At 38.3% G+C, this 13,459-nt stretch overlaps 3 protein-coding genes across 3 annotated transcripts; 2 read left to right on the top strand and 1 right to left on the bottom strand.

The window, feature by feature from the left end:
• The first annotated feature begins 1,571 nt into the window (after positions 1 to 1,571).
• LOC147295705 (putative clathrin assembly protein At1g25240) lies at positions 1,572 to 2,998 on the top strand. Its single transcript, XM_086230540.1, has one exon. It carries the CDS (start codon positions 1,602 to 1,604, stop codon positions 2,718 to 2,720), a length of 1,119 nt encoding a protein of 372 aa, XP_086086666.1. The 5' UTR covers positions 1,572 to 1,601; the 3' UTR covers positions 2,721 to 2,998.
• A 1,316-nt stretch (positions 2,999 to 4,314) lies between these two features.
• Positions 4,315 to 6,465, bottom strand: LOC147295706 (protein BASIC PENTACYSTEINE2-like). Its single transcript, XM_086231810.1, has 3 exons — positions 6,448 to 6,465; positions 6,273 to 6,344; positions 4,315 to 5,408 (listed from the first exon to the last, which is right to left on the bottom strand). The coding sequence occupies exon 3, from the start codon at positions 5,401 to 5,403 to the stop codon at positions 4,567 to 4,569; it is 837 nt and encodes a 278-aa protein (XP_086087936.1). The 5' UTR covers positions 5,404 to 5,408; positions 6,273 to 6,344; positions 6,448 to 6,465; the 3' UTR covers positions 4,315 to 4,566.
• A 2,001-nt stretch (positions 6,466 to 8,466) lies between these two features.
• On the top strand, positions 8,467 to 10,729 carry MS1 (RING/FYVE/PHD zinc finger superfamily protein). The gene is made up of 3 exons (XM_086234118.1): positions 8,467 to 8,776; positions 8,922 to 9,234; positions 9,337 to 10,729. Exons 1-3 carry the CDS (start codon positions 8,467 to 8,469, stop codon positions 10,727 to 10,729), a joined length of 2,016 nt encoding a protein of 671 aa, XP_086090244.1.
• The last annotated feature ends 2,730 nt before the right edge of the window (positions 10,730 to 13,459 follow it).

A 13,459-nucleotide genomic window follows, 5' to 3' on the forward strand; every position in this document is an offset into this window, starting at 1 on the left:
ACATTAATGAATGAATAATGAAATAACTAGACCATACCTGCTTTCATATATATATATATATATATATAAGGAAATCTTTTGAAGTGAGTGAGTTACTGAGAGAGGGAGACACAGAGAGAGAGAGAGAGAGAGAGAGAGAGAGAGAGAGAGAGAAAGCCAAGGTACTTACAAACTCATCCCCACATGAAAAATCCCATAGAGATATTATTGTTCATAGTTGCATGCCAGAAGCAGAGAAAATTTTGTCTGTGTATGAGAGAGAGAGAGAGGCAAAGATAGAAAAGAGGTGAAAGAGAGCATGAAAAGTAGGAGTAGTAGAGAGGTGGCGCTGTGGGATCGTTTGCACAGTGCAAATTGGAAAACAAAGAAAGATTCCCACCATTTTCGTCTTTTTGGATTTCCCCTAGTACTTTATTTCAACCCTTTTCTTTTCTTAATTTATTGGGCCCGTGATTGCTCTCTTTCTCTTTTCTCTCTCTCTAAGAGAGTCCGAGAGAGAGAGAGAGAGGGAGAAGCTTTTCTTTTCACTTTGTTGCTTTAAGGGACAGTTACAGTAAGTAGTATCAGCTTGGTGTTGAAAATCTTACAATCTCCCATTCTCTGCTTTTCATGACCGGTTTTGCAGAATTAGCAGGAAATGTGTGAAAGAAAGACACACACACACACACACACACACATGAGCTGTGTGTGTAGCCTGTGTTGCTTTGCCTAGTAGGCTAGTAGCACTAAAAAGCTAATTAGCTCATATATACAGACAAAACACATTCACACAGAGAGCTCTAGCAAAGGGCCAGAAAGCACGAGAATAGTGGCCGATATCCCTTTAGACTCGACATTACTTTTTCTTATAGCAGCCGTTTCATCTGTTAATTTCGATGCAATCGGCTGTATTCACCTAAACCTGTACATGATGCAATACACTACCTCCATAAAAGGAATCATCAACGCTATGTATCCATTTATGTTGTGTAGATTTGTAATAAAACATGTATAAAAGCAATATGCTCCTCATCAATACTTGCAACATGATTACACTAGTACTCGATTCGTGTGGCACAGTGCATGTCTATATGAATGGCAATGCCATGGATGTTTCTACTTTTTTGTAGTGATTCGCAGTCAACAATTCCAAAAGACAGGCACAGATAGGCTTAGGTTTATAGCTGACCCCAGCTCCAGCTATAGGAAGTTTCCCTTGAATTCTTCTTTACTCTGTTTTTGGTGAAAAAATTTGAGTCGTTGAGTATGAGAGTATCTTATATATCTTTGCTGTCACTGACCTTAATTGGTATCCTGTCCTAGAATAGAACTCGAAGCGTGTAGCTAACAAGTTAAAATGATACAACGGCATAACAACCTTGAAAAAGTCGGACGTAACACAAACAAACTGTCATTGAGGATTTGATTCCCCAATTATAGGAGAGCGCAAAAAAATAAGAAATGTAAGAAAAGAAGAAATGAGGGAGGGGAAAAGAAAAGAGGGGAAGTAAATAAGGGAAGGGAAAGGGTGGAGGATTGATTGAGAGAGAGAGAGACAGAGAGAGAGAGAGAGAGAAAAAAAAAAAAAAAAGCAGGCAGGCAGGGCCGGCGGCGCAGTGGAAATGAAACTGTGGAAAAAGGCTGCCGGGTTGATCAAAGACCAGAACAGCATATGGGTCGCGAGCATTTCCCGGAAAACCTCGTACCGAAACCCTGATCTGGAGGCCATCGTGATCAAGGCCACCTCCCACGACGAAAGTTGCGTGGATTACAAAAAGTTCCAGAGAGTGTACCAATGGGTCCGAACCTCTCCCTTGTACGTGAAGCCTCTTCTGTGGGCCATATCCACCCGCATGGACAAGACCCGGTGCTGGGTCGTGGCGCTCAAGGGCTTGATGCTCATGCACGGCGTTTTCTGCTGTCAAATCCCAGCCGTCCGCAGGATTGGAAGGCTGCCGTTCGATCTCTCCAATTTTTCCGACGCCCACTCTAACTCCCCGAAAACTTGGGTTTATGACGCCTTGGTTCGAGCGTATTTTACGTATTTGGACCAGAGATCCGCTGCCTTTGAACAAAGTCTTCATGAGGATGATGAGGCGCCATTGATGGAAGAGCTTGGCAAGTTACAAAAATGGCAATCGTTGCTTGACATGCTGTTTGATGTTAAAGCACAAGACAGCAAGGTGCATCTCATCTGCGAAGCCATGACATGCGTGGTGACGGAGATGATGGACGTGTACAGCCGGATTTGCAAAGGGATCGGCCGAGCGCTTTTGCGGATATACGCGGCTCCCGCCAAGACGGAGGCACAAGTGGCGCTCGGGATTGTGCACAAGGCAACCATTCAGGCCCAGGAGGTCACCTCCTACCTTCAATTTTGCACCACCATTCGGATTCTCAGCGCTTCCGACTGTCCCAAGGTTGAGCAGATCCCGCAACAAGATATCAGAGACCTCCAACGGATCATCAATCACCAACCAACTACTGAGAATGATAAAAAGAGGGCCTTGAAGACCATAATTACAGACAAATGGGAGGTTTTTGATGACGACTTCATCAGCTGGGTGAGTGCAGATCCATCTGGGTTCTCGGCTGCTACCGCTCTTACAGTTACAGATTGTACACAATGTAATTATACAAACCCTTTTCTTGCAGCAGAGTTTAATGCAAACCATCATCAGCTCATGCCTAATCCAGCACCTGCACATAACCAACTACTTCCAGATTTGATTCGTTTCTAATTGTTGATGTTGGATACTGATTCAAATTAAGTTTCATTTTCCTTCCCACTCCAACTCCAGTCAGCAGCTAAATTTCCCAATTTTTGTGGATTCTATATCCGGCCTCCTCCCCTTACTAATCAAATCAATTCAATAGATCAAAATGGTTCAATTTTGCACTGCTTAAGGCAATGAAGGAGAGAGACACACCAGACAATGTCTCAACAAAACAGCGCTTCACTTGCTTTTGTTAGTCTGTTTCGAGGGTTGAACTCATGTCAATTTCATATTTTCCCACCGAACTGCACTCACTCCATCTCTTACCAACATTCTTGATACCATTTCAGAAGCTATTCCATTAAAACTTATTACTATCCCTTCAAACGCACGCTTTACACACCTAAGCTTTTGGCTCAAATTATGGCCGCCAATCATTTTCTGGGTGAGAACACAGACCCCAGATCCAGCTTAAAGTTTTATGTATAACAAACATATGGATTTTACGCTACAGGTATCACTTGCTCGTTTCAATTTTATTTGTTTTAGAAAAGTTCCAAGTACACCACAGGTCGAGCAAGTCGTTTGGGAAACAAATATCAATATTGAACGCAGACTTGCCTAATTAGATGGGCACTAAAATGACCCTCATGGCAATTCATCTAATAACACACGACTACAACCAGTTTAAATTTCAGATCACTCAGGAGCATCTTCTAGCAGTAAGTGAAAATCAAGAAGTTGTACATTATCACGATACATTGAAAATCACATATCAGCTTTACCAAAGGCACACGGTCCAAGTACAAATTGGAGAACATCAGTTAAGTTTCTTAAAAGAGTATCGCAGGTTCAGGTGGGTGTGTAATCATCATCAAACAACTTGTACTACGCTACATTTTTAACACATCCATAACAAATGTGAGCCTATCAACATGTCCTTACTCACATATATTCATCTTATTAGCAAACCCTTTTTACTTCTAAATCCCACAAGCTCACATTAAAAACATATCTTCCACAAATTGTCTGTACTCTACTGATAGAACTCTAATTCACAAATTTCAATTTCCTCCCTAAGACACTTGCTAATGTTAGACACAAAAGTATAAGATTTGCAAAGTAATGGGAACATATAGATTATAGAGCCAAGCCCCTAAATTAAGATTTCTCAGGTTCTTCCATGTCAGACACAATGTACAAGTAGAATCCAAACACAACACTTTTAAGACATGAATTATAGGAACTTCTCAAATTAGGCAGAACCAAGATAAGAAAACAATAAGCACGAATTTCACACTATATTCCTCAGACAGTGCCATGATCTTTCTTTATTAAACTAGCATCCTACAGCTGTAGGAATTAGTAGTTCTAAGCCCAATATGCAACCCATAAAGAACATAATACTTTTGACTACACCGAGCTAGCTAGTCAAATACTTAAAAAATTTGGGTAATCATAACAGATTCTCCTTCAATCAGTTCAAATGTTTTGCTCTTATAGAAAAGAGAAGGGGGGGGGGAACATTGCATGCCAGTAAAAAGATGAGTGGATAAAGGAGGCATTCAGTGGCAAATATTGAGAACATTAGATTAAAAGGAAATTGGAAATTATCAGAAACCAATCCATTAAATGACAACTCATCCGCATAATCCTGGTGGCCAGAAAATTCAGTCCTTATCACATAAGCCGAAAGGAAAATTAACAAAAGAACCATTCCAAATTTTAAGAACAAGTATCATCAGTCATGACTGAAAATTCAAGGACTACAAAGCATCCGATAGATCTCTGCAAAAGGTCACAGAAATATATACAGGTGAAACAGACCAAATGCAATGGAAATCCCACTAATGGTACCAACAAAGCAACTCTACCTGATAGTGACGAACTTGTTGGTACCATGTCTTGCCCAGTGAGTCCTCAGATCAATTGGGTTAGCAAAATTATAACCTTCAGCTGCAAGTTTCTCCAATACCTTCTTAAAAGCACCCTGACTCATTTTTCTTCCAGCTATCCTAGCACCACGTCGTTTAGTGCTCATTGGCAAAGGATGCATTGATACATTTGTGGTGCAACAAGCAGATTGCCAACCACCACAGCCCCACCGATAACACTGTTGTGGAGTTCCAGTGCATGAACAAACAGGAATCGGAATACCTGAAATGTCCATATTAATCCCATTTATGACAACATCCAAACTCTTCTTTGCTGGCTTCACACGGGGAACTGAAGAATTGTTATTATCCTTTGGCTTCCTGGGCTTTTTCACTTTTGGGGCTTTTGGAGCACCCCCTCCCTGCCTCTTCTTTGATGGCCCACCTTCCTTATTGACAACTGGCTCTTCAATTCTACTCACCCTCTCATCCCTTGACGAATCAGGTGGCTGTAAGATCTGCAAGGAGTGAGCTCCTGAAGTTTCTGGAAGAACAGCATAATTAGGATTGGCAGGCATCATATTTAGATATTTATCTCTCTGGTTTACCCAACTGTCCCTCATATAGTTCATTGGAACGGAAGTATCTGATACAACACAGTCCCGAGGATGAAAGGCTCCATTGGCGCTAACCATGACCGTATGATCACGCCCAGGTAGAAAAGCTTTCGTGTCACGCTCTGCCATGCTTGACATGAGCTGCAAGCCAAGATGACCTTTAAAAGACGGCTCATAATAGCCCCAATTGCGCATGTTCAAAGCATCATCGTCCATGAGAGCTAGAGATTGAGCAGACAAACAAACATCGTTATGTTTTGAATTGGCCCATTAATGAAAGTTCTTGAATAATAATAATAAGTTACCACTGAATAGATCTCTGAGGCCATGGAAATAGAGAACAGAAAGAAATAGAAAATAAAGAGATACAGAGAGAAAGACACACTGAGCATAGCCTACTCAATCACAAATATGAGAAGGCAGAATGATAAACAATTAACATCTGCATCAATTGGATCTTCCCATTAAATTAAAAATCAAACATTTGTTTGGCAGCTGAGAAACTGAAGGAAAATAAAATTACTGATCCTAATTCCCCATCTTTCAGATCCAAAAGAACAAAAATTTCAAATAATTTAAGGTCAATGGTAATGAGCATGCAAATATTTTCATCTAATGGTTACTCTACAAAAATGGAAATTCTCGCAATCCAAATGAAGAAATATGGGAATTCCAGGATCAAAACTTTTGTGCATTTCCTACATTTTCACAGCAACCAAACAGAACACAAATAAAACATACAAACAGCGAGATCTCTATTTCCATCTTAAATCAGATATGACAGATTAGGGTTTCATCCACTTTGCTGGAAGAATTTCCAGGTTCCATGCCCAAATACCCCTCTCCAGATCAAACAAAAAGAATTAACAAATTAGGGTTTCGGACTCTGAGAAATTGGGATCTGAGATCTGTGCACAATAAGGAGAAAAAATAGCAAATTCATAATGATTTTGAAGCTTTCAAATATATAAATAAGCATAGAAATGTAAATGGCAGGATAATAGTACAAGGACCCATATATTCAAATTTTAGAAAGAGAAAGATAGAGAGAGTGAGAGAGAAGAGAGAGGAGAGAGAAAACTTACTTGGGTGGGTGTAAACGGCTCTTTAGGGTTTTGCCCTTCTGGAGAGAGAGAGAGGAGAGAGGAGAGAGAAACCTGAGAGAGATAGAGAGAGAAACTTATGAGATAGAGAGAGGCAAGAAGAGAGAGGAGAGAGGAGAGAGAAAGCCCTAAAACTGAGAGAGAGAGAGAGAGAAACCTAAAAATGGGGTATCTATCAAACTTATAGTTGTCACTTTAAAATAAGGAAAATCTAAAGGCATATGTATATATATGATATCTCTTATATATATATATTTTTTTTTTCTTTTATATATATCTTAATATCTTATGTTGAACGGCTGAAGCTGTAAGGGCAAAGTACATGTCACAACAAAACCCCAATCCTTATCCTCACTTTTTCTCTTTCTTTCTTTTCCTTTTTTTCTTAATTTTTTAATAAATATTTGACAGTTCTTGTCAGTAAATATTTTAGACTAGAGTTTAGAGTTGACACACCAATTTTTTTTGGGTGCTAGTTGAGACACCATTTTGTATTTTCTAAGTAATGATTCATGTTTCGACCAAAAACAAAAGTAGTGATTTGTGGTTTTATTAGCTTAATTATGAATATACAACCCCCTTTTCTCCTTTATTTACATCTATGATTCATAAAACATACATGAGTTTAGCTTTTGAATGTTGACAAATTTGGAATATTTGAAGGTTTATGTGGGGTAAAATGTGGGATAGGAAGCTGGTTATCCTACTCTTATAATAGTGTAATGTTTTATTTTTTCAGTTTACTTAAGTTAAGTGGCTTGGAAGGTGTTAGCTAACTGGCTTATTTCTTGTTATGTTATTTTTTTTAGAAGGTTAAATATTTATGTAATTATGCGGCTTTCAGATGCTCTTTCATGTATGTACTTTCAAACGTTAACATATGAAGTTTTTTCTTTATATAATAATATACTATAATATACCAAAAAAAATACATGAGCATCTTAGCAGTAGACATAGTGAGAGAAGAATATCCTTAAAACACAAAACACATATAATTCAGTAAGTTATTTACAAATATTATGGAAATTTGAAAATACCACCCAAAAATATGAAAACAAATGCTTATAGCTTTAGTGTGTTTATATATATGATGTATTATGTAATGAAAATGCAAGCCACTTAAAGACCATTTTCTAAGACTTTTAAGTCATTTTTCAAAGTAGTGTTATATATATGTTGTTTTTTTGTTTGACAAAGTTGGGTTTTTTTTGGTCTGAAAGAAATTTGGTGTTCAATATACGTAAAACTAATCTGGGCTGTTTTTGAGTTACAAGGGAGCCCAAAACCAAACACCACAAAAGATCTGACTCAAAACGTTATTGGGCCGAGCAACCCCATGACGATCCTCATGAAAAGTTGGAGACAAGTAGACAATAAGAGGGAGGAGTCCAAATTAGAACACTCAAGTCCACAGAAAGGCCCGTAACTGGCAAGCCTTAACAATGTGGCAAGAAGATGGCAAATTACCCACATTCTGCTCATCTAGGGAGAGTAAAGAACTTTTCTCTTAAGAAAAAAATGCAAGCATCTTTCTTGGAATATGCTTCATTGCAATGATCGAAATCGCCTATACTTTTTTATCATTCCTCTATTTTTACTAGTATTGCCTACATATTCAATTTATGGAAATAAAGAAAGTTGTCACACATTTGCATATATTAATATTGCCGGCCAAGCTACCCAAATTATGGAAAAAGAAACAAGTTCTCTCATGCATGAGAAAAAGCTTAATTACAATGGAGTATGGAGCGACAAATTAAGAAGTAATAGTGCGAAGGGGTAGTTGGCCAAGGAAGTTTGCGTTGAAGTTTGTCCCTAATTTACCAGCTAGAGATAAGTTACATATCTCAGCTATGCATAGAAATTGACGGGGCATAAGTGATAACCAACGATGAAATAGCTGCATTATCGAAAGCATGGTTAATTTTGAAACAAATCATGCAGATAGTGAGCTATGACCTAGAGGCTCGATCTTTTGGGTGCTCCCCAATTTTATTTCCTGACACAAATTGCGTGTGATATCCAGCACTATATCTAAGCTTCCCATCCATATATATCTTATTCTATATACTAATGCTCATGCAGCATATGCATGCAGCTTCTAGCTTCTTATATATAACCGCCTAAACTACCATCCTTTCTCTCCTAGCCTGCACATTAATTAATTGTTGCTACCATGTCGCATTTAGACCTCACGGGGTGCAAGAAGAGGAAGAGAGGGGAGAGGGTGTTTAGGTTCAAGACTTTCGGAGAATCCGGGTACCCAGTTGGGTTTGTTGGGTCCTCATTTAGGGAAAATGTCAAGGCCCTCCTTGAATATGGGCATTTGGAGGGTACTACTACTACTACTAGTGCTGGAATGCAAAGCTGGTCGTTTCAGCTCCAAGTCCATCGCCATGCTCATCCCCTCCACGTCGTGCTCTTTGTTGTCGAAGAACCTATCGAGGCATCACTCAATCGTCATTGCAAGCAATGCCAATACGTCGGTAAAGTTTTAGTCCCATCTCCATCTCTAACTAATTTTCAAATAAAATTATCTGTACTACATTTTTATACCACATCTAATAAAATTGGTATCATCCGATGCTCTTCTGGCTATGTATTACTTAATTTCTATTACATATAGCTTAGGCTGGGGCCATCATATGGTTTGCAACAAGAAGTACCACTTTGTGTTGCCTTCCACGGACACAATGGTGGCTGCAGCTTGTTTGAACTGCAAAGCAGCTGCTGGCAACTACGATATTGGGGGGGTGGACCCGGCGGCAAATGGCGGTAAGCCCTCCAATTTAGTGGAATTACAGGGTCATATCATGCATGGTGTCTTTCACTCTAATGGCTTCGGCCATTTGCTGTACGTCAATGGCATTGAAACTGGCTCCGACTTGACTGGACAAAAAATCTTGGAGTTTTGGGATCGTTTGTGCACTGGATTGCGAGCAAGGTAAGGAAAAAATTTTGTGTCTGACGGTAACACCACGTTATGAATCTCAACATGACCATCGATATTGACTCTGTGTGCATGCTATATTTATACATTTGATAGGAAAGTGAGTTTGAATGACGTTGCACAAAAGAGAGGGATGGAGTTGAGGCTAATCCACGGAGTAGCATACAGTGAGCCATGGTTTGGTCGTTGGGGTTACAAATTTGGCCGTGGAACCTTCTGTGTCACTCAACAAATGTACCAAAAAGCCATAGAAGCACTACAAGGCATTCCCCTATGCTTACTTGTTCACCATCTTGCCACTTCAAACCATGACATTGCTCTCATCTTCTCAAGGTACCACACATTGTCTGATCATTCTTTGGTCACTCTTGGGGACTTATTCAACTTCATGCTAGAGCTCAAGTCCCGCCTACCAACAGATCAAAATTGCATTGATTCCTACAACCCCGGAATGCTGGTGGAAACAACTTGTAGATGGTCTCCTAAAAGGGTTGAAATGGCCACTCGGGTAATCGTCGAAGCCTTGAAGAGGGCTCAGTTTAGGTGGGTGTCTAGGCAAGAAGTTAGGGACGCAGCTCGGGCTTATATAGGTGACACTGGTTTGCTAGACTTTGTGTTGAAGTCATTGGGAAACCACATCGTGGGGAATTACTTGGTCCGCCGGAGCTTGAATCCGGTGACCAAAGTTCTTGAGTATTGCTTAGAAGATATCTCAAATGTGTCCCCTAACCAAGATGGTTTGCTCATGACGAGCAATTCCAAAGTGAAGTCATGGTACAAGATTTCGAGGTTCCAGTTGATGAAGGACATGTTCTACTTGTACAAGTACATCCTCAAAGACCAAAATCTGAGCACAGCTGGGATCTTTTCAGCAATACCAATGGCTGTGAGGATCGTTCTTGATTCCAAGTACCTTGTCAAAGATTATTGTGGGGAGGTGCCTATGAAAGTTGAATTGGGTGGCCTGGAGGGAAAATCAAATCTCTACTGCACAGTAATGCTAAGAAACACTACTGAAGAAGAAGAGCTCAATAAAATTAATAATGCAATGTTGCCACCGTATGAGTGTGTCACATTGAGAAACAATGCTACAATCAATGACCTTAAGCTAGAAGTGGAAAGGAATTTCAAAGAGATTTATTGGGGTTTGAGGAGCTTTGTTGTGGAATCAGTTGCAAATTTGAACAATACAAAGGGAACAGATATGGTTTTTGGGCTGGTTGAGGTGGGCCAAAAGATTGTGGTTGAGGGAAGCAACAAAGAGATTGGGATTGTGAAACAGGAGGTGTATGAATGTGGGCCAAGTAACTATGTTGTGGATTGTCCTTGTGGTGCCAAAGATGATGATGGGGAACGAATGGTGTGCTGTGATATTTGTGAAGTGTGGCAGCATACTCTGTGTGTTCGACTTCCAGACAATCAACAAGTCCCTCATATATTTCTCTGCAATCGATGTGAACGAGAAATCATACTTCTACCATCTCCGTAGGAGACTCACTATATTATCCCTTTAATTTTCTGCTCATTTTTGTGTTGTATTTATGTCATATTAATTTCCGAAGATATCAATCAAGAATAACAAATCAGTCTAAGTGTTTTATTTTCATTTTTACAGCACCTCCATATCTCTATTCTTTTTTTTTTTTTGGGTAATGCTGGGGGCCAAAGGCCCAAAGAAAATTAGCATTCCAAAAAGATAGATTATGTCTTAAAATTATAAAAAGTATTATGTGATGAACTATTGTTGGATTATGATACCAAATCAGTCATATTTCTGTTGCAGGAAAGTTTCTCTTCCAACAATATATTGAACACTTCAAATTAAAAATATATATATACTAATATATAAAAGTTTTATAATTAATTGAAGAAATTAAAACACCAATACGTTTCTTATATTATATTCATACTTTCGCCATATATCCTTACCATCTCATTTTTTCTTTTACGGTGAATAAATCCAAAATTTCACCAAGTATTATTTATTTTTGGTCATGAATTTCACAAAGTACAAACTTAATTTGTCTACAATTCAATTTTGTTTTTGTTGTACAAACAAATAGATTTGTCTACGATTCAATTTCCTGGCCCAAATCCAAATAGATTTTTCATATAGAGAGAACGGGTGGGCTCCGTTTAGACTGGTATTGTGGGTTTTACGTTGGGCTGCTTGGGCACACTAATGGGCCTTAAATAACGACTATCATATTCTGATATGATAAACATAAACTCGAGTGTGATTGTTCACCTAATTAAAGTCTTAATATAAATGGTTATTTATTTTTATCCTTTTTTTTTGGTGAAATCGACAAAGAAAAGGACCTGAAGAAATCTGATCAATAAAGAAAAATATGGACACAATTAATTAATTAACAACTAGTCATTTTAGGGCTAAAACAAGCATATATATAAAGTAGAAATGAATTGAAGTAGCTAGCTTGTTGGAGATGATGAGCACCAAATTTATGTTAGTGGTTGGTTGTTGGCTCGTTGCAGCCTTGCAGGCCTAAAAAGAGAAAGATCAATATCTGTCCCTTCATCTATAAGGATCATATTTTGAAATGGCAACAACTTTGTGTAGATACACTTGTATCACTTACCAAAAATTAAGATAAAAAGAAAATTAAGGAAAGCTCCACACCACCAAATTTGCAGTATGACCACATGAACGTTGTCCTTAATATATTGTCCCTGAAAATGCTACAATCACAATCACTATGACAATTAATGCAATATATTTGACCACCATGGTTTTAACGTAAAAATTGGGCTTCTATTTAAAGGACATATATGCATGTGCAACATTAATAAACTAATTTTGCAAGAAAGCATTCGCAGTGTAATGTTGGGTACCTAATCATAGCATATAAATTTTGCCCCATACGTACATGCATGTATATATGTACCTGATCACTGATGGGCTGATGGCTGATGATGATGAGCCCAAGTACCCTAGTTTGGAGTTGAGGTTAACTGGAAAAAAGTTGCTTTAAAATGAAGTTTTGATGAATTAAGTGTTTGGTTATAAATGTTAGAAGTATTTTTCTTTTCAAACTTTGTACTAAAAATAGCTGTTTTTGGGGAGTCAAAATAAACAAGTAGAGGGTTCTTTTACTTTAGAGTAGCTTTGTCTCATAACTAGTTTAGTTCATAGCAATGCCAAAGTGGTGTTTAAGAGTGGTGTAAAATGTAAATATGTATTGTGGCAGCGGTTAAAACTTAAACACAGGCGATCGAGATCAGTTCTGTTTATAGGAAGCTAAGGTATATTTGTCTCTGCGCACGTTGGGCCAAACTTCGAAGACCACTTGGATCACTTTCTGGAAATTACTCAGTCCGGCTGGAGTCATTTTCTGTCATACTTTATTTTCTTTATCTAATTCCATATTTTCTTTACTTTTCCCTTTTCCTTTTTGCCTTTTGGGTAACTTTGTTTTTCCCATATGCATTTTTATTATTACGTAGGGGCAGGTAGCTTTTTCAGACCCTGACATTACCCACTAAACTCTCTCAGTCTCTCATATGCACACGTCAAAAATGAAAGTTCCATGAAGGTAGAATAAACAGACAAATCTTCTCTATATGCTTGTGCTTGCGATGAAACGATGGATAAATGGCCATGAATATGATAGCTAGCATTAATTCTGTATTCTAACTTGTCCTATTTGAAAATATCAATTAAAGCTTTATTTTATTTTATTATTTTTCTACTTTTTGGTTTTCAGTGTCACAGTAAGGAATACAAATAGAATAGATGATGCCAACTTTGGTTCTTTTCTTAGAATACCAACAAAACTAAACCAGACAAAAGCTCAGGTACCAGTGCAATAACAGATGGTTATTTGCCCCTACCCATCATGAAATTATTGAACCAACTCATTTACTTTCTTAAATATTTTCAGATTTTTTTTTGGGGGGTAATATGGCGCCAAGCAGTTCAAAAAATACAAAACTAGCCAGGAATTACCTTAGGCCTAGTAATACCAGAACAATCAACTTACACAAAAAAAAAAGGTGAAGAAATCTAAACATCTATTCTAAAATTAATTGTAAATGAAAAAAGTATCCTAAACCTTTATAAGTCATTATACAAGCCTCACATTTTCGATGTATAATTTTTCTCTCAACACGCATCCGCACGTATGACGTCATTCAAGCCTAATACGTGGATAATTCATATTGGGTGATATAAGAGTATGTGTGGCAGTTGAGCCTACCA

Source organism: Dryas octopetala, chromosome 2, assembly GCF_963921425.1.
Source record: "Dryas octopetala chromosome 2, drDryOcto1.1, whole genome shotgun sequence".
Lineage (NCBI taxonomy): Eukaryota > Viridiplantae > Streptophyta > Magnoliopsida > Rosales > Rosaceae > Dryas > Dryas octopetala.